The sequence below is a fragment of the Pteropus vampyrus genome, unplaced genomic scaffold (assembly GCF_000151845.1).
Source record: "Pteropus vampyrus isolate Shadow unplaced genomic scaffold, Pvam_2.0 Scaffold146, whole genome shotgun sequence".
NCBI classification, from domain to species: domain Eukaryota; kingdom Metazoa; phylum Chordata; class Mammalia; order Chiroptera; family Pteropodidae; genus Pteropus; species Pteropus vampyrus.
The window spans coordinates 3854650-3876949 of record NW_011888927.1 but is presented as its reverse complement, the minus strand read 5'-3'; the positions used below and the strand labels follow the sequence as shown (position 1 = coordinate 3876949).

General features: G+C 34.5%; 1 protein-coding gene across 2 annotated transcripts in view; it reads left to right on the top strand.

The window, feature by feature from the left end:
* The window catches only part of PLCL1 (phospholipase C like 1 (inactive)), a 302941-nt gene that overhangs the window by 226130 nt on the left and 54511 nt on the right, over nucleotides 1-22300 (top strand). For both annotated transcript variants that reach the window (XR_002782490.1, XM_011369215.2), the window contains exons 2-3: nucleotides 9257-11731; nucleotides 14022-14225. Coding sequence is in view for 1 of the 2 variants with exons in the window: in XM_011369215.2 (XP_011367517.1) it covers nucleotides 9257-11731; nucleotides 14022-14225 (2679 nt within the window). In the remaining variant the exon portion in view is untranslated. The remainder of the gene's footprint in view (nucleotides 1-9256; nucleotides 11732-14021; nucleotides 14226-22300) is intronic.

Here is a 22300-nt window from a genome sequence, read left to right as displayed (position 1 = left end):
GGGTGCATTGAAAAAGGTCATGTTTTTGACTGGAATAATGGGAGTGTTAATGTTCCTTATGACTGAATACAAAGTGGATTGCGAAAATTGCAAGAGGAAATTGGTAAGATTTAAGTGAGAAATGAGGCCTTTCCCATGAAAGCAGTTGACATTATAAAGGAGTATCTTTTTTGCTCCTTTATTGGACTTGAGAAGAAATAAAAGTAGAGAATAGAAAGCTCATTAGTCAGTGAAGTCTCACAACAAACAATTGCAGGGTTTGTGCCCTAATACTGCAGGGAAAACAGAAACGGCAAGTATCAACAGAACAATATAATGAATTGCATCTCTGGGGATACAGGCTTCCAAAGCTATTATCTACCTGGTTTCCTCTGTGTTCAGGTCTCCTCACATAAATGAACTTAATTTCCTCATTAAAAAAGAAAAAAAATTCCAAACAGGTCAAATAGACTTTGATTCTACCTGTGAGCATTGGTTTGCAATGAAGAGTCAGTGGTTTTCATTAAGTTTTAATGATTTTGTCTCTTGAATGAAGCAGAGATGAAGGAATATTGAAAAAATTTCAAAGAGGGATAATTCTTCATTTTTACTCTACTGTTGTTGAATAAACATATATAAGTAGGTTTGTTTCAGATGTTAAATAACATTTTAAATTCATAAATCAGGATACAGTGTTCTTTAAATTGTGACTCATAAAAGATATTTTGGTGTCCTTATTTTTACCATTTCTTTGAGTCAGCTTCTTCTCAGTTTTTTTTTTTTTTATTGAGGTATAATTACCATACAACATTATATTCGTTTCAGGTACACAACAAAATGGTTCAATATTTGTATATACTGTGAAACGATCACCACAATAAATCTAATTAACATCTGTCATCATACATAGTTATAGAACTTTTTTTCTTGTGATGAGATTTACTCTCTTAGAAACTTTCAAATATACAGTACCATAGTTGCAATGCTGTATATTACATCTCCATGACTTATTTATTTTATAACTGGAATCTTCTCAGTTTTTGTTAAAAATTTCAAATTAAAGTTTTTTAGCCTATGACAAACATCATGGTCTAGAGGAGGCTAAAGAAACTTCTTGTCTCAAAAATGAAAGTGATAGAGAGAGACTTCTTAATCCCGATTTTGCCATTATAATTATTTTAGGAGGCATTACAGAATCAGTAATCTATTGAAAATTCAGTACCATTGCTGGTCAAAAATATACTTTCCAGTCTGATTATTAGCAGTTTCTATGTGAACATGACAACAGGACCTTGGTGTGACTAAATCCACTGGTGTCATCTTCTGGGTTCCTGCGACAAACTCTTCTTCTAGGAATAATGGAGTCTGAAGTAAAGCTTTTTAATTTTAGATTTTCTTTTCCCGTGACCTAAAATTATAGTGAGCCTCCATGTAGAATTTGTATTTGTTTTCTTGTTAAATGGCAATGCTTTTAAAATTATTCCTCCTCAGACCACTGTTATAGATTTTGAACATTCAGTGCTTAGTTGGTTTCTTGTCTGGCTTTTTAAAGTATCTCAGTAAAAGCCTCAGTCTTAAAGATGTAATTTAACTATACGTAATTGCTATAGTACCTTTTTAAAAAAATATTGCCTCATCATTGCTTGTGCCCCTTTGTCATCTTGGTTTTCAAGCATCCTTAATGTTATTTAATGCCGTTTTTATTGATATAGAAGCATTTATTATGTACTTTGTTCTAATCATTAAATTTGATGAATTTTGTCATTATTCTATTTGCCGATTTCATCAGTTATAAAACCGATACATTAAAAGAGTAATGGAGAGAAAGTGTTGACTCCAGGCAACATTAATGTTGAGATTAATGATTTTTTAAAGAATAAATCATTAGGATGGTTGGTACCTAGCATGTAGTATGCGCTCAATCAGTCTGTATAAGTGAATGCTGTATTTTGAAATACATGAGGCATGCATAATAAGAGTCATACTTGAAGAAAAACCCTACCATGCAACAAGAAGAGCTTGAGATAATCACTTTTATTTAAAGTGTCATTTCTTAATGAGTCCAAAAGAGTGAATGACTGTAGTAAGATATGGCACAATGGAACCTTTCTCTGTTCAACAAAACAAATCAATGGTACTAGGAAACCACCTCGTTAGAAACACTCTATCCCCATGTTTGCCTATAGAACATAAATTATTTTGCTTTCAAGTGAGGAGAGTCAATTAAGAGATGTCATTTAAGAGAATATTTAGAGGGTCACTGGTTTCCTATAATTCAATTAGTTTTCCTATACCTGCTGCAGTGTGTACATATTGGAGTAGGTTTCCTAAAGGAGATAATTTTAGTACATATTGTTAAATGGACCACCTTTTATAAATGGAATGTAACATTAAATATAGACATAAAACTTAATTTGGCAAGAGATATGTGCTACACTTAGCATTGCCTTTAATTAATTCAGATGAATTATAAGATGGTGTAAAGAATGAATGCTTTTTTTTATGGATAATAAAATACCTATTCATCTTCTTACCAACTAGGCTTAGGGAGCCACCAAGGAGAGTCAGGGGTTCACAGAACTTGGGCCAGGTTTCAGCCACCTCTCAGCAGAACCTCCACCCCACTGTACCACACAGTGACAATAAGGGGGTCACATGGTATTAATCATAACGTGTTTGTGACTTTGCATTAAGTAATTTTTGTTTACTGTGAAAAAACAACTTTGGACCTTTTAATGTCCATGGAACGAGTGGTACAATTCTACAATTACAATCTTCCCTTACCTGAAACTTGAAAGCAACAGATATAGTGAAGATACCACCTCCTCTACCTTGAGTTTTGAATGAAGAGTCAGGTTTAGTGTGTGGGGTGGGTTTTCTGTAGGCTGCCTAACTGAAAGATATGGATGTGGATTTGGGCATAAGCCCACTGGACAGGGAAAATGTATACATTAGAACTCAGTCCCATTTTTCGAGCTATCACAAATCCAATTCAATTAAGCCAGCATTTTTGAGGATAATCTTTTTCCTTGATTATCACTCTCTGCCTCTGCCTGTTCTAATCTCATTTGGGACCACTCTACCCTTCTCTTATTATATTGTAGCCATCCTGGCCTTTTTTCCCCCCACTAAAGTACCTTTGTACCTGCTTTTCTTTTTTCCTGGAACCCTTTGCTCTCAACTGTTTTCTGGCTGCAGTTTGGCTCTCTCTCACCCCTATCACTGTCTTCACCACCTTGAAGGTAACATAAGACATTCTGTCCTCAACGTTATCAATAACATTTTTTAAAAAATTATTTTTTAATTTTTCAATTACAGTTGACATACAACATTATATTAGTTTTGAGTGTATAACATAGTGATTATCTATTTAACTTGCAAAGTGATCCACCTGATAAGTCTAGTACCTACTTGACATCATACGTAGTTATTACAGTATTATTGACTATCTTCCTATGCTGTACTTTATATTTCTGTACCAGTAACATCTTAATAGCTGAATCCAATAAACCATTTTAACATCTATTTTCCAGCACTCACTTCTTCAAGTCTGTTCTTTGGCTTCTGTGAGAGCTCATGCTCCTGATTTTCTTATCACTCAGCCTTTTTTCTTAAGGTCTCCTCCTCTCCCCAGCCCCTTTACCTCGATGGCCTATACTCATCTAAAATCCACCATGCTCCAAGTAAACTTATTTCCGCTTCAACTTCACCTCTCCTGATATTACATATCTCAGTTACTAAAAATTCCATTCACCTCTCAGTCAAACCCCAAACCTAGGAGTCATCCTAGACCTAGTCAAGAACTTCTGATTTTACTTCCTATTTTTTGATACTTACCACTTCTCTCTATCCCTTTTATTAGTAATCTATCTTAGGCCATCACCATTTCTTTCTTTTAATGCTACAGTAGTCACTTACTGCCCCATCTTCAGTTTTTGTCCATATTACATCCTTCTAGTGCATGTCCAGAGTGATCTAGCTAAGATCAAAATCAGACCTTATCGGTTTCCTCAAAATTCTACAATGTGCTAGTACCTAGCATGCATTTAGGTATCTATTATTGTTTGTGAAATGAATGCATGAATGAAGAATGGAGATCAGAGACCTATCAATATCCAAGGTTGGGGCTTATTTGGATTCTAGACTATGTTTTCTATATCCTTTGAAGATTTTATGAATCAAAACTAAACATTTTGTTTCTGAGTTTTGCTTGGAAGTTCATAAAACCAGAATGAATATTGTAGCATTCATTCATAGTATAGTGTTAGAGTTTATAGGTTGTCTATAAGAACAGATATAATCCTTATGGTGAAAGTAAGGTTTATGTGCCTATTTTTATTTGTCTTTTAGTTATAATCTATTAAATTTTTATCTGAAGACTTTTTTTAAAAGAACTCTTTAGGAATAAGTCTCTCTCCCCTGCCCCGCCCCCGCCACTCTTACACTAAGAGAGAAAAGAGAATGTCACTTTGAGAAATCTTAATTTATGTAGCTGGATTTCTGCATCATGAAACAGAGATTCCTTCTAATCACAGTTTGACAATGGATGTTTTGATTGCTATTCTTTAGGGTTTTGTAAAATTATTCTGTTTTAACAAAAAATCATTTTATAACAGTTCACTTAAAAACAACTTGCCAAAAAATGAAAAGACTACATGACAATATAATTAGATATTTAAACATGCTCATCACTTCAGAGGTAGGGAAATGAGGTATGATATTTTCTTTCTCTTAGTTTTGTGCAGTGTTTCAGTATACTCTTTTGTGTGTGTGTGTGTTTGGTAAAATATACATAACATAACTTTTTTTATTTTAACCATTTTAAGTATACATTTTTGTGATGTTAGCTACATTCACATTTTTGGAGTGCTTCAGTATGTTTTTTCTGAAATTGTTATATGAAATAATTCAGCATTTTCATGACTGAGACCCAGAGCTGTGCTTGCTTGCATTGAATAGCAGCAGAATTTTTCTGGGGTTTATCAGTGTGCTGTGAAAAAAAAATTTTTTTTTTTGTTTGGTTTTTTTTTGAGGACTTTGCACCTTTTTCATTTTTTTGGGGTTTAAAAAGATCAAAGCGAGTGGTAACTTATGAAAATAAGTTTACTATTTTGGCTTATTTGAACATTTTTCCCCCAAATTTTAGCTTAATGAAGCATGTTTAGGGAGCTGTAAAGCTTTTACTGTTGTATAGGAGTCTCATTTAACCGTGATCGGTATCCTTTTCCTAACAGTGGATAAGCAACAATGTTGTAAAAAATAACAAAAAATTTTTAAAAATTAAAAAATAGCATTTGTACATTTTTTCTTAATATTTTGAAGTTATTTCTAAGATTAGAAATCAACTCTTACATCATTAATTAAATAGAAATTATGTTTATGATGTAAATATATTAGAAACAGTGCTGCTCATAGACAAATCAATGTCTTACATTGTTTTAATACAAGTAAAACTTTTGTTTACTGCTTTACTTGTTTATGAGATTCTTTTTGATTCTGATGATTAAATCTTCATATGAAGTATTGATTAATTTAAGAAGACAGTAGGTACAAAATTTAAAGTATTATCTGGAGATGTTCAGAGACCACATAAACACACATTATTTTATTTGTTTTATTATTTAATTTGTTTAAGTGTGATCCCTTCTCGTGAAATGATAATTCAGAAACCTAAACATAGAATGTTAGGAAACAGAAGGATTGAACTCAGTGTCTGACTAATTCTTAAACCCTACTAGAATATGCGGCTAACCTTTAGTTTAGGGGTCAGAGGCATCACAAGATGCTGTTAATCTTAATAAATTTAAACTTTTTTTTTTATAAGTGGCTCTAAGAGAAATTTTAGGAGGAGTTGGCTCTTCAGTCTTTTCCCTTCACTCTAGTGTGAGAAAGTTTAGCTTTGAGATAAACAGAAAGTCCTTATACTTTATAAAAATCTCCTGGATAGACCTAATGGTCATTGGAGTCAATTCAATCATGTAATGAGCTAAACGCTGACAAGGGCACATCTGAACTGATAACAAACCTGGTTTCTCTTGGAAAGTGAGAAAATACCTGTCTTCTCAATATGTAGATAACTGCAATGGATTTGTTCTCATTTCATCATCAAATTTTTTTTGTATTTATCAACAAGGAAGATCTATAACCAACACATCAACCTTTTTCAGCTGGGGATATTTTCTGTCTATTTATCTGAATAGTCCTCCTTCTCCACCACCAATCACCCTCTTCTTGAGGGAAATAAAGATTTGAGGGTATAGGCCTTGGCAAAAGGCCATGGTGGTGAAGAAGCTCCGAAGGAGACTTGGAGTCACCCATCTTTCTTGTGCTGACAGTTTCCATCTCCCCCCTCCCACTGCCAACTTTGTAGAGCTAATGCGTAGTATGGCCATTGAAGGAACAGAAAGATCTAGAGAGTCCTGAAACATTTTTGGCATACTTTGAATATTAGTAATCTTGGCTCTAGTCAAGAGCAGACAATCTAATTATTTGTTCATATGTGCTATGATCGTTTCTTTGCTCATTTGGGGGCTTTGCAATAACTTTGGATTTTGTCCTTTGTGAGATGACAACCTATGATCATATCTATTCCACTGGTTCCAAGTTTTAAGGCATTTTGGAATAAGTTGTATAATCATAAAGGAATTTCAGGTCAAAGCAAGAAATATGCATCATGAGCAGGTGGATACTTTTGTAGGCTAGATATAAAACATTGATCTCTTGAAGTCTAAACTTGGTAGGAGAGAAAGCCTTTATGTAAGGAGATGTTACCATAAAGAAGAGAGACTTGTAAGAGAAATCTCCGACAGCAATAGTTTTGTTCTCATAAACAAACAATAGCTCAAGTCAAGAGTGGAACATTAGAATGTGAAGGTTGGTATAACAATGCATAATAACGCATAGGGTGCAGGAACTACATACATGCACTTACAGGAATACTAATTTCCCATTTAAAGTTTGTTAGAAACTATTAAAAGTTTTATAACTCTGTTGACAATAATCTTATTTGGAACATGATCCGCTTATATAAAAATAATTTTTAATGTGAAGGCTCTCATTAGCTCAAATGACTAGTCAAATGGTAGCTTTAAAAGCTGAGTCACAGTCTAATTTACCATCACAATTAAGTTTCTCTTTTTATTTTACTTGCTAGATTAATCCCATCTCAGCAGTGCCATTAGGTGCCTGCCTTGATGGTGTGGAAAAATACACACAAACATCTGATATTTCTGAACATTTGGGTTGTGATGAATTTAAATGTGTTCTAACTGCATCTGTGTATAAACAGCTGAAGATTTATAGTTGTTTTTAACTTAAGGATGAAGAAATTGACCACTATGGTATAATTAAAAATAACAACTCTCTGGAAAAGCGAGAACTAAGTTTTTAAATGCCAAAGCACCAAGAGGCAGTATTCTGTAACCTAACTTGGGTAATTTATATCGTTGTCACCTGAAAATAGATATATATTTGAGTTAATGAATCATCTCACCAACATTCCATAACTAAAGCAAAATTTGTTTCCTTTTCATAGGCAAGGTTTTAGTCAACTGATTAATAAATCTTCCTGGCTTTTTCTGAATCATAGAATAGGGAGGCTCTTACAGGCAAGACCACAATTAAATGAGGCCTTACAAAAGAGATTTTACTCAGTTTTAAAAGGATGCTGGTGAAGGAGACAGACCAGACTACTTTTGGCTATACTTTTCAGTGTTTAAAATAGTAATATCATGTGGCTGTAATGACTAAACATGTGAGGAAATGTTTCTCTTTCTTCAAAAAGAATAATCTTACAAGCACTCATAATTTACAAAGAATTTATGTGTATTTTCTCTTTTGAGTCTTACAGTAACATTCTATTATATAGAAGGGTTATTAATTCCTATGTAAATGCAGGAATTAAGATTCAGAGAGGCTAAGTGACTTACTCAAGGTCATATGTCTAGTAAGTGGAATAATCACAATTTGAGACTAGTTATTTTTACCCTAAGGACAATGCCTTTCTTACTCTACACTTTGCTGCCTCTTTGATATGCTTATAAAATTGGGTGCTGCACTTATGCATTAAGGTGCTTTTGGGAAATCTGTTCCTGGGAGAATTGACGATGTGGTTGGGAACATCATTAACTTGAGTCTATAGTCTGAGCAGAGGAAAGTAAAAAGTAATAACCTATTTTAAGTGGCATTGGTTAGATGTTCAGTGTAAATGAATTGGGAGTGATAGACACAGTGGACAGTCCAGGGCTAAGACGAAATCCATCATCTTATGAATGTTCAGAGGACTGGACTTATAATTTAGAAAAGATAATAGGTGAGAAAGCCTAGGTATGTCCAAGAAGGAAATACCCACAAGAAATAATTAACTTCCATAAGATACACTAATGTGAATGAATGGAATTTTACACCCCATTGGCACTGTTGTTTAGGGAAGGGTGAAATGGGCTGAAGAGACCAAGATTCTGAGACTAAGATCCAAGGACGCTTACAGACCTGGGTAAAAGGCAAGGTGCAAGTGTTCCCTGTGAAATCTTGTGGCAAAAGTCTTTGAAATTTAATTTACATTGGAAGTAACTTAAAAGTTAGAGGAACTAATCATATTTATGTTTGGTTCTAAGCTGTGGCTACTAAGAACATTATATTGAGATGCAGGTGTGAATTCTGATAATGTTCATTTAAATTGTTTACCTCGGTCTGAATATTTGCTCGAGAGTCATTTGCCTACTGTTAGCTTTCAGTCTGATTTTTAAGACACTTGTATTCTTCAAAATAGTTTGAAGAAAAAAATAATTTTTAGTTAAGCTATATTGCAAGCCCTTTGTGATCTAAAGTATGTTAAGGTTAAAAATCTTTCATTTGAACTAGTTTAAGTGTAAAACTTAAACTTTTGCAAAGTATAAGTATGGAAAATTTTTTAAAAATCCAGCTTTGTTTCTTTCATATATCTATATGGACTTAGCTAGGTTGTCAAAGTACCAACAGGTAGAGTTTCTTACAAACCTGCTTTAATAAACAAATAAGAGTGATTTGTCGTTAACTTAATGGCACTTGATTTTACCTCAAAGAATACACAGGCATTTGAAAGATAAGCATTTTTCCAGAACCTAATAATACCAATTTTCTCGGCAATTTCTCTTTTCTGAAACAGTAGAATAGTAAATTTTAGCCTCTGTCTAAATTATCATAATATCTGAATGGAGTCTAAGTAGTTCACAGAGTGTTACTGAATTTGTCTGTTTTCTGAAGAAAATTGATTCATTATTTTCAAATCATTTTACAGGATCCTTCAAACCAAAAATGTGGTGGAAGAAAGAAAACCGTGTCTTTCAGCAGCATGCCGTCGGAAAAGAAAATTAGCAGTGCGAGCGACTGCATCAGCTTCATGCAAGCTGGCTGTGAGCTGAAGAAAGTCCGGCCAAACTCTCGCATTTACAACCGTTTTTTTACTCTGGACACAGACCTCCAAGCCCTCCGCTGGGAACCTTCCAAGAAAGACCTTGATAAAGCTAAGCTTGATATTTCTGCCATAAAAGAGATCAGACTAGGGAAGAATACGGAAACATTTAGAAACAATGGCCTTGCTGACCAGATTTGTGAGGACTGTGCCTTTTCCATACTCCATGGGGAAAACTACGAGTCTTTAGACCTAGTTGCCAATTCAGCGGATGTTGCAAACATCTGGGTGTCAGGGTTACGGTACATGGTTTCTCGAAGTAAGCAACCCCTTGATTTTGAGGAGGGCAACCAGAACACACCAAGATTCATGTGGTTGAAAACAGTGTTTGAAGCGGCAGATGTTGATGGGAATGGAATTATGTTGGAAGACACTGCTGTGGAGTTAATAAAACAACTCAACCCTACCCTGAAGGAATCTAAGATCAGGTTAAAGTTTAAAGAAATCCAGAAGAGCAAAGAAAAGCTAACCACCCGTGTGACAGAAGAGGAATTTTGTGAAGCTTTTTGTGAACTTTGCACCAGGCCAGAAGTGTATTTCTTACTTGTACAGATATCTAAAAATAAAGAATATTTGGATGCCAATGATCTAATGCTATTTTTAGAAGCTGAGCAAGGAGTCACCCATATCACTGAGGATATGTGCTTAGACATTATTCGGAGATATGAACTTTCTGAAGAGGGACGTCAAAAAGGATTTCTTGCAATTGATGGCTTTACCCAGTATTTGTTGTCACCAGAATGTGACATTTTTGACCCTGAGCAAAAAAAGGTTGCCCAAGATATGACCCAGCCATTATCCCACTACTATATCAATGCCTCTCACAACACCTATCTCATAGAAGACCAATTCAGGGGGCCAGCTGATATTAATGGGTATGTTCGAGCTTTAAAAATGGGCTGTCGAAGCATTGAACTTGATGTAAGTGATGGTTCAGACAATGAACCAATCCTTTGTAATCGAAATAACATGACAACATACCTTTCTTTTCGAAGTGTCATAGAGGTGATAAATAAATTTGCCTTTGTGACCTCTGAATACCCACTTGTTCTTTGCTTGGGGAATCACTGCTCCCTACCACAGCAGAAGGTAATGGTTCAACAGATGAAAAAGGTCTTTGGCAATAAACTCTATACCGAAGCACCTTTGCCATCAGAATCCTACCTCCCGTCACCGGAAAAGTTAAAAAGAATGATCATTGTGAAAGGGAAGAAATTGCCTTCTGATTCAGATGTTTTAGAAGGAGAAGTAACAGACGAAGATGAAGAAGCTGAAATGTCTCGAAGGATGTCAGTAGATTACAATGGTGAACAGAAACAAATCTGGCTGTGTAGGGAGCTTTCTGATTTGGTATCTATTTGTAAATCTGTTCAATACAGGGATTTTGAACTGTCCATGAAGAGTCAAAACTACTGGGAAATTTGTTCATTTAGTGAAACAGAGGCCAGCCGAATTGCAAATGAATACCCAGAGGATTTTGTAAATTATAATAAGAAGTTCTTATCAAGAATCTATCCAAGTGCCATGAGGATTGATTCCAGTAACTTGAATCCACAGGACTTTTGGAATTGTGGTTGTCAGATTGTGGCAATGAATTTTCAGACTCCGGGTCCAATGATGGACCTTCACACAGGCTGGTTTCTTCAAAATGGAGGATGCGGTTATGTTCTAAGGCCATCTATCATGCGGGATGAAGTTTCTTACTTCAGTGCAAATACAAAGGGCATCGTACCTGGGGTGTCTCCTCTAGCTCTTCATATCAAGATCATCAGTGGCCAGAATTTCCCAAAGCCCAAAGGAGCTTGTGCCAAAGGGGATGTCATAGATCCCTATGTTTGTATAGAGATACATGGAATACCAGCAGACTGTTCAGAACAAAGAACTAAAACTGTACAACAAAACAGTGATAATCCTATTTTTGATGAAACTTTTGAGTTTCAAGTCAACCTACCTGAGCTGGCCATGATCCGTTTTGTCGTTCTGGATGATGACTACATTGGGGATGAGTTTATAGGGCAATATACAATACCATTTGAGTGTTTGCAGCCTGGATATCGGCATGTTCCCCTGCGCTCTTTTGTGGGTGACATCATGGAACATGTAACCCTTTTTGTCCACATTGCAATAACTAATCGAAGTGGAGGAGGAAAGGCACAGAAGCGCAGTCTTTCAGTGAGAATGGGGAAGAAAGTTCGAGAATATACCATGCTCAGGAATATTGGTCTTAAAACCATAGATGACATCTTTAAAATAGCAGTTCATCCCTTACGAGAAGCCATAGATATGAGAGAAAATATGCAGGTAGGAAAAATCCCATACTCTCTCTCCTATCTCCACTTCTTCTGACCCTACTTTTACCAGAAAACATTGTGTTTTAGTAATGATCTGATTCCTCAAATAATTATAAGAAAAATGGTATAAACCCATATACCACTAAACTAAGTTCAGTTTTGCCTGCGATAAAGCAGATATATTTTGTTTCTAATTATAGATGCTCTTATATTTGGCATGAATAAACCAGTTAATGGAGTATCAATGTAGCAAAATGCTGTATATCAATTAAATATCCCTAGTATTTAACCAAATTGGTATATGGGAATGTGTATATGAAACAATGTGAAAATAATAGAATATAAAATATTATATGTGTGTGATATATAAAATATGTATACAAACACATGCATAATAATTACAAGTATATATAAAATATATGCAGATATGAACATGGAAGGGAATTTAAGTCATATAAAACAATTATAATGCCTATTAGATTTTTCAGTTGTTTAAATGTACAACAATAATAACTTACTTCTCATGAGAGCAAACAAAACTAAACAAATAAAATTCAGCCTTTGAACTTGTTGAAAACTAGTATCCTCCTAGAAATGTGGTTTAACTGAAAGAACATACATTCTAGATTAAATTCTGACCCTGTGTGATCGTAAGCAAATGATTTCAGGTCTCTGATCATCAGTTTTCTTCACGTAAGGTAAGAAAAATGGTAATACATCATAGGATTATTACGAGAATTAAATGAGAATATATATAAATTGCCCAGTAGAAACTGCATGTAGAAATTCAATATCAGTTTCCTTCTGTTTATTGTTTACAAGCAGAGATGGCTGCAAACTCCTTTCTTCAATACTATTTAATATACTTATTCTAGGCTCTTGTTACTGAGAAGCAGTCAAACAATAAATACTAAATTTCTACAAAGTGCAGGGTATTGGTCGGCAGAAGTGGCAGTGCTCCATGCTCTGAGAGCAAAACAGGAGAGGAATATTTTTCAATGTACTTTATTTGCTCTTTGAGCTAACGTTTTTATGTAACCTTCACCAAAAAAATCTCTACTTTCAAGACATAGAACAAGCTAGTAGAGGAAGTTAATAAATAGCAAGTTGGGCTTTAAATCCAGAATTGCCAACTACCAAAACCCATGGTCATTCATGGTTTTTAGTCATGTGACATGGAACCTCAAACTCATCACTTGATGAAAACTTTAGTTTTACATTATTTCACAGAGAAATTCTGGGTAGGCATAAAATAATTTTAAATAGCCAAAATGATAAATAATGTGTTATGTAAGTCACATACAAATACTTAGATTGTAAGTACTTAACTTGAGGTGGGTTGCCTTAGCCACTATTTAAAAATAGGCTCCAAATAGTAACATCTTTTACCTGACATAATTCTATAACTAATACAAATGCCTATATTAGATTAGATATGTCAATTTTATACCTAACTTTATGTATTAGAAGTAGAGTTTATGTATTTCTATATAATTCTTGAAATTTTTTTTGTGTACATTATGTATTTAAAATACATATTAAGGAGAGTTGGTTATAGATAAAGTTTTTTCAGGTAGTATTGATAATTTATATCTTCTCAACATAAAGTGTTTGGGTTAAGGATTATTTTCTAATCAGTAGAAAAATGAATACTATCATTGTCATTAAAGCAAGGCACATATTAGGTTAGGTACTGTTCACTGTTAATAAAATGTAAAATAATCATAATTCCTATTTCGAAGGAATTTTTTACAGCTTGTAACATGGACAGATGTTGCTCTCCATGAAATGTGTTTTCGTATGTATATCTCTCAGGTGCATTTCTGATTAGATGACAAAGAAATGTCATTGATGGTTAGTCAGATGGCAGGATGGCGATGAATAACAGCAGCTTACTTTCTTATGGGGAAAAGCTCAAAGGAGAGATACTCCAAAGTAAAACCACTGGCATGTTTTTATGATCATCAAATAAGATATTTATGACCTCCAATGCTAATTTGTGCGACTAGTCCATTGCTCTGCTTTGAAAAGGACTGTATTAGCCTTGGGTCATAATCTGTTTTGCTTTGTGGCATATTTGTGGCAGTTGCTAAAAATTAAGAAAGATGAATTATCACAGTGAATTAGCTGTGTGTTATTTTTGTATCACATTTTTTTTGTTGATTATAATCCAGTTTGCTTCCAATTACATATGTATTTAAGGGTGTGCTTTTAATGAATTTACTTTTGTATAAACCTGGAAGTGCTGGGGTGATGTGTCATGTGGTCAGAAGTGTGATTCCATGTTTTCTTCCCCCCAGAATGCCATAGTGTCTATTAAGGAACTGTGTGGACTTCCTCCAATTGCCAGTCTGAAGCAGTGCCTGTTGACTCTGTCCTCTCGGCTCATCACCAGTGACAATACTCCCTCAGTCTCTCTTGTGATGAAAGACAACTTTCCTTATCTGGAGGCTCTGGGGGCAATTCCAGATGTGCAGAAAAAGATGCTGGCTGCTTATGATCTGGTAGGAAATTGTGATTCTCTATTTTTTATCTGAGTGTGTGGGAAATCACATGACAGGGGCTCTTTTGTGGAACTTTAATGAATAAAACAGAGTGATTGCCTTTGAAACCTGAATTGGGGGTGGCAGGCAGAGCCAGCCCACTCAGCTTCCTCTAAGCCCCAGTGGAGACTTCTGAGGCAATGCTTGGAACCCAGGTCTCCGCAGATTACAAGTGGAAAAGCTCTGCTTTAGCAAAGAATGAATTATCCTCTAAATGACTTTCGCCTACAATATAACCATTTTATTGCATACCCATAGGAAGTAAACTTAAGCCTCAGTGCTGTCTTCTGATGGTTGAGGCAAACTATTTTTCAGCAATTTCTATTTCTAAGCTAATACCATTATCTAATTTTTCTGAATATATAATGAATTGATGTAACAATTAAATTTAAGGATAACTATATTTTTACATTTTTATATTCCATACAATCTGTTGGGAAAATTTGTAACATGGATGCCAGATGAAGGATTCATATCCTTGAAATAGAAAGAGTACCTAAAAATCAATAAGAAAAAAATGAGGAAAAAAATCTTACATTAGTCAGAATTAAATTCGGCTTCATGAAACTAAAAATGCAAACCGATCATGGCTTAAAAGTACTAAGTTTTATTCTCTCACATAAAAATCTTGAGACCAGCCACCCAGGGTGGCACTTTTGCAAATTTCTTAGGACTCTAGGCTCCCTCTAGCTTTCTGCTCAACTATCCCTAGACCATCCTCATGGACCAAAATGGCTGCTGAAGTTCCAATTATAACATCTGTATTCCAACCAACAGGAATGATGAAGAAAAAGAAGACATATCTTCTTCCTTTAAGGACATTTCTCTGAAATAGTGTAGACCACTTTTGCTTGTATTTCATCAGCCTGAAGTGACATATAGACACACTTAGATGCAAAGGAGGATAGAAAATGTCTTTATTTCTAAATGTTTAACTGTAAGTCATCTCTTTTGTTACTAAGAAAGAGGGGAAGAACGGATATTCAGAGATAACAAATAGTTTTTGTTTCGAGGTGAACAAGCAATTCATGTGTCTCCTTCCCCTAATAAAACAGTAGAAATGTAAAAACATATTTAACCTTAAAATAAGTTTTTAATTAAAGATATTAAAGAAATGTAGAGAGATACTTCCTATCTTCATCAGATTGGCATTATTTTTCTTTTTACAGACAGTACCTCTGCTAAAGAATTTAAGAAAATCAATACACCCATCCATCTACCTCTAGTGGGAAAATAAATTGTCATAATTTGGGGGGAGAAAATTTGGCAATGGAATTTAAAACGTTTATTCCATTTGATCTATATATTTCTTTTCAGGGATTTATTCTAAGCCAATAAGTATATATATAAAAATTTATATTTAATAATGTCAGCATAGAGGGATTAGTTAAATAAAATATAGTAAACTATATTATGGACTTCTTTGAAATCATTAAAATCATGTGTTAAAAAGTATACAATGTTGTGGAGAACTCGTACCATGTTTTATGAAAAAGTCTGTTTCCAAAAATATACTCTATAGGATTTAAATTGTATTTATATGTATACACATGTAAAATTCCAGCAGGATATTAATAGTAATTATTTTTAAATAAGGGGAGTGAACTTTATTTTTTATGTATGCTTTTCTATATTTTTTCTGTATTTCCCAAACTCTTTACAATGAAACCAACTAATTTTCATAGTTGAATAAAAATAAATGTTAAGGAAGAAAAGAATACAATTTTATCATTAAAAAAACAACTAGAGGAAAGACATTTGCAATAAACATCTTACAACTGAAAAAGGAAAAAACCCCACAGAGTGTATTCTGCTTATAAATGATCATACCTCTTATAAACTGTACTTCATGGTTGCCAGGGGAAAAGTTTGCTTATTACCTGTATCTCATTTTTCATGAAATCAATTTTTCATCACAAAAGTAGGGACTGAAAGCTATTCAGTGAATAGGTATAATTGCCATCCAAGAGGTGAAATTAGGGTACTAGTTGCCATAGAGACAGACAGTAGAAATCACTTATTCCTACAATCCCTTTTTAAGCAAAGAAAGAAAAATTATTCACTGAGAGGGAAGGCTGGTCCCCTGGAGCTGAACCTATAATAAGCAGAAAAGCACCTGGACGGTGGTTGGCTATTTTCCATTTCACATCCCCAAGTGTCCAATGGTGTTTTGTTTTTCGGTTTTATCTGCTAGAGCCAAACATGAACATTAGCCTTTTCTCATTTGTATTTTGAAAATGAAATTTGAAATTGCAGGCATAGCATGGTTTTCCAAAGCTTAAAGTAAAAGGCTATAGTCGAAAGCAGAAATCCTTGTAGTGATGTCCTCACTTATAGTTCCCTATGGCAATGATTTTTCATTTTGGTAGGGAATTGAGTGTAAAAATCCTTGTACCAAATGATGACTTTGGCAGACTGTGGATGATCAAAAATACTATTGGCATCTCTGTTGATTATTTCTCTTAGGGGGGTGCATTTGGCAGGGACAGATACATGTCATGATGATCTTCGCCTTGAACATAAAAATGCTGTTTTTACTTTCTAAGATTTGCATTGTATTGATTGGCATCTTTTTTTTTGATTGGCATATTTAGTACTCTTGGTGTATTAGTGTTAGTATTCATTTTAAAGATGTCTCTTAAAATACTATATAGATCCCGGGTGATCATTTATAAATATAAATCAATTATGTCACTTTCCTGCTTAAAATCCTCCAGTGGCTTCCTCTTAAAATAAAATTGAAACTACTTACTGTGGCATGTGGGGCCATCTGTGATCTGGCCTTGCCTACCTATCTCACCTGCCTCTCCCAGGCTCACCTTCATACTCTCTCTTTGGCTCACTCCCCAGAGTTAAATGGTCTTTTTTTCTTTAATCAGACCATGCTCGTTCCCATTTCCAGGCCATTTTACTTGCGGTTCCCTCTGCCTAGAATATTCTCTTGCACGGACAGTTGCTTCTTATCTCAATTATTAGCTCAGATGTCATATCCTCAGAGATGCCTTCTCTAACCACTGATCCCCATCCATCACTTTATCATATAACCCTGTTTGACTTCCATTATTCTACTTAGCAGTATTGAAAAATATATTTCTTGACTTTTTGTTTAATTTCTGTCCTTTAGCTCTCAATTTGAGTGTATAATTCTATGATGGCAGAGACCCTGTATGTCTTGGTTACTACTTTTTATCTCTAGCACCTAAAACAGTACTGGCATGTAGTCTGTTAACAATTAATGTTAGTTGAATAAAAAGTAAATAGTAGCATTTATTATTGGTGAATATAGTGTAGTACTCTTGCTATAATTGAATATGTTTTATGGTAAATCTTTAAATCCCCTCTGTTTTACCTCTATGACACCACCCTAGCTAAATTATTTCATCGTATTCACACTGTTAAAAACCTATAGATGAAGGCAAAACTATAAAGACAGTACAAAGGTCAGTAGTTGCAAAGGACTGGGAGAGGTAGGGTGAGCGAGGAAGGGATAAATAAATGGAGCATAGGAGGTTTTTAGGGCAGTGAAACTACTCTACATGATTTTGTAGTATTGGTACATTTCATTATGCATTTGTAAAAACCCATAGGTTGTGCAACACAAAGAGTGGACCTAATGTAACCTATGGACTTTAGCTAATAATAATGTATCAATATTTGCTTATGAATTGTGGTAAATGTATCATACTAATGCAAAATGATAATAGGGAAAATGAGGTAGAGTAGGGTGAGAGGGTATATGTAAACTCTCTGTTCTTTCTGCTAAATTTTTATGTAAACCTGAAACTTTTTATAAAAATAAAATCTAAGAAACCCCTATACCCTAGTAATAAAAACTTATTTGGATGACTAAAGAAGAAGACAAATCCAGTGTTTATTGCCTGGTGGTGGTGGTAGTAGGGTAGGGGGCAGGTATTCCAAAATAAACAGCTTGTGTGTTCAGCTTAGACTCAAGTTGCTTAAATGTTTGGATTTCCCCCAAATGATAATGAACTGTATAGATGCTATCCAAAAGGAAAAGTTGTAACCACTAAAAAAAATTACAGAATATAATTAGAATTAAAAAAAACCCTAAAATCATTTCTGAACAGATACATATTAGAAGAAATGCATCAGGAAACCAGGTAACCTACATTTATTGAAAGTCAACCTCAGTGCATCAAACTATATTACTTATTAAGAAGAAATAAACGAAAATATTCTAGAAATCATGGACCCTGAGTTCATCTGCATGGATTTTTTTTTTCCTTCTAAATTTAGCTCTTCCCTATTGACCTGAGTTGGCCCTATTCCTTACCAAACTTCTGGCTAATTTAAGATTTAGAAATATTTCCTCTTGACAGTTTTAAAAGTAATTCGGTGTTAAAAGTCATTTAAATATTAATATTGCAATTATAATTCTATTGTAGCATCTATGCTGACATCAAGTAATCAAAAACCAAGTCTATCCATAGTGGTAGGCTTATTTACATGGCATAATTCAGAAGATACCTCCCCACCCCCATTCTATGTCTTATTTAAAACACATGTTTTCTATCTGCTCACTGGTGTTTCAAATTTAAAAGTTACAATCAATTCTTTCGGGTTAAGACTTTTTATCTCTTAAAATGCAAAAATGTCTCCATGAGTAATAACACGTTGGGTTATCAGTAATTTGTACTTTTGAATAATTTAACAGCTTCTGTCCTACAAGTAGGTTTTTACTTAAGAAAAGGAAGAGATTCTAACCTGGGTCCTAGAGGGACCTAGAAGAGGTCCTACCTGGGTAAGGTGAGGGATTGATTGCTCCAATAACTGCACTTTTTCTTGAGAGCAGCCCTATCTACAGTCTCCCATAACACACTGAATAGGGATGTAGCTATGTAAATGCCTAGCTGATATTTAGGGCAACAGAAGCAGAGGTGACTTTCCTGATATAAAACGCATGTCACAGAGGTGGGAAATGACAGCTTCTCAAAAGCACAAAAGGAAACTGGGAACATTATTAATCAATAACTCAAGGAAGTAGAACAGGTGGAATTGATGCCTCTTTGCCAGGCCGAAGACTCACAGACGAGAGCTATTGACTACTGCAGACTGCTTGCCTTTGAGCCATTTTGGTGGTTCTGTGGTCATCAGGACAGTTTTCAGAACTGTCCCAAGAACTTAATTTAAAATTAGAATGTCATAAATAAGTAACTTGTCACTTTATCGCACCGTGATTTTTTTTTTTTTTTTTTGGTTCAGGTTTCTGAAAGAGCAAGTGTCACTTCCCCACTCTTGATTTTCACTTTCTCTAAGAAAATATCCCACCTGAAGTAATTAACATATAATCATAGAGTCACTATTAAGACTTTGAAGGTTGTTAATGTAGTATAATTATGTTTTGAAAGTAAAGGTAATTTTTTATGATGTGAGGTGGGTTTTTTTGTTGCTGTTTAGGATTAATCTTATTCTTGGGGTTGTTAAAAATAAAAATTGGTTACTGAAAGAGTTGCCTAGTGTGAGAGACAGGAATGGAGATAATAATTCTAAAAACGTTTATTGAGCCCCTCCCATGTGGAAGCCACTGTGTTAAATGCAGTGGCAGGTACAGCATGCCCTGTGTTCCAACTGCTTACAGGCAGGACAGGTGTCCTCGTAAAGTCTGTTCCAGGCCTATGAGTCTATGATTGGTGACCTGCTTATGTAACTCATTATTTAACATGAGGTTGTAATGATGGGTGATTACATTGGAAAATACTTTGCAGTTTCGGTAAGACACTTTGAATAGGTTTCTTTGAATAGGTTTGACTTTTTTCTTTCTACAATAGTATTTTTATGCATGTAGATTGAAAATATTCAATCTACCATTTTAAAAATAATATTTAAAAAATTCATCTCTAGCCCCAGCCCTACAATTTTTATTTTATTTTTTTATTATTTTTTTGAATTTTATTTTATTAGTTTCAAGTATACAGTACATTGTTTAGACATTTATATAGTTTATAAAATGATCCCTCTATTTGCTCTTTAGCCCTACAATTTTACTCTAGTCACATTTCTACATTTGATTATAGGACATCACTTAAGTGTCTCAAAAACAAACAACAGGTCAAAAACTGGGTCAACCTTTTTATTTCCTCAGCGCTCATTCACTCTTTTCTGTCCACAGCAAAAGATACCACCATGCCAATGGTCTTCAAATTATTTTCAAATGCTGACTCTCTTTATATTAACTACAATAAGGCCTTTTAATTTACAATTCAATATCAATGAGATCTATTGCTTCTTTCCTCGTGGCATTACTCTTATGTATCTATTTCCTTACATTGACTTAGCCAAGGTTCTAACTAGGGTCCCTTCTCCTCTTGCTTGAATTTTTCAATAGGCTGATATCCTCCATCTAGTCTCTACCTTTCTCTAAAGCAACAATTGCAGTAATCATCCTCAAATCATAGTTCTGATTTTTAACTTGACTTGCACTTCCTTCACCTATCCATGCTGCCTGTTTTGCCAATCGTGTTTCTCATTACCTTCTGTTTGAACCCTCGCCTTCAGTCAAACTGATGTATTTGCCACATCTTTTTCATTCTCCAATTTTTTTTATTTCCATCCTGCACCACCTAGAATGCCTTCCTAGACTTAATTTCTCTCCATCAACATCCAGCCCTTTGTCCTAACCTTTAGCAAAAACTGAACTTATTAAGAAAAGATTCACTCATTGACTTTATTCATGACATTCAATATGTACCATATATAAAGAACTTTGCGGATTCTATGCAATGCAGAGATGAATAAACAGAGAGAGGTATCAGCACAAATAATCATAAAGTAATGTGTGATAGCTCTTTGACTTGAGAAAAATATAAGTAAAAATGAGATGAGAACATGCATATTTACCACTTGTAAAACAACAGTCTCTTTTGACGTCATTTTGTGTATATCTTTAAGCTTTTGATTAGTCAATTCAACAGACACATTTTGAACACCTGTTACTGTTTAGGGTGCTGAGGGAAAGAAATGATATGAAACAAAATTTCTATCCTTTAAGAATGGGAATCCTGATGGGGAGCAGGACTTAGACTCAAAAATAAGGAAGGAGCAAAGACACACATTGTCTAGAGAGTGAATCACGTGATATTTTATGCCCTGAGCTTGATGGGGTCCAAGGACCTTGAGTCTTATGATGGACATTTCACAGTGATTTGTAATGCATGTCCTACCTCCCATTCCTACCCCGATAGCAGAATTGTAGTTGCAAATAATTTTGAATGAAAAATATCATCTAACATTTATATAACTTTTTCTTTTGATAGCTGAATTTTCACTGATCTGATGTTCTACTTACTTTTCATGCATAGTCAGGAAGTATTTGCCTAACATATTGGGTCCTTTTAAGTGTTTTAAATTAATGTGAAAACTTTTGGGTTGTTAGTGTTTTGAATAAAGCATTCAGAGGTGGAATAGTTACCGGAGACTTCACCTATAAAAAATAAGCCCAAAGCATTTTCTAAAGGTGACCTCTATGCTGACTTATTTAATACTAACATAAAAGTTAAAACTTTACTATGGTAAGAGCAACAGATTTTCTGAATATTAAAAAGAAATTGAAACATTCTAGAGTGAGTCAAGGGTTATTTTATCTTTCACTAAGTCAGTTGGGGTGTGATTTGGAGAGCAATTGATTGTGTTAGCATGACTGAGAATTTAGCAAAAAGAGCTAATTGCTATCTTTAATCATGCTTGCAATGAAATCGATATATTGGCAGGTATCCCAATTAAGCCAAACATATTGAGTTGGATTAAATACATACTCTTCTGTCAGTGTTATTACCAAGTTGTATTGAGCCTCAGGATGGAAAAAAGTTGTAGGTATATCTACAGTCCCAGTGTAGTTTTGCTTTTTGAAAGCAATTGAAATTAAATAAGTCAAAGATACTTTCCTTCTATCTCTCGCTCTCATTGTAAAGTTTGTGTGGAACTTTATATGAGTTTGCATTTCAAAAAGTATGTTGGCTTGTGTAGTAATGAAACCTAGAAAAAGAACAGCGTGTTGGCACATGCCCATGTGGAGTCAG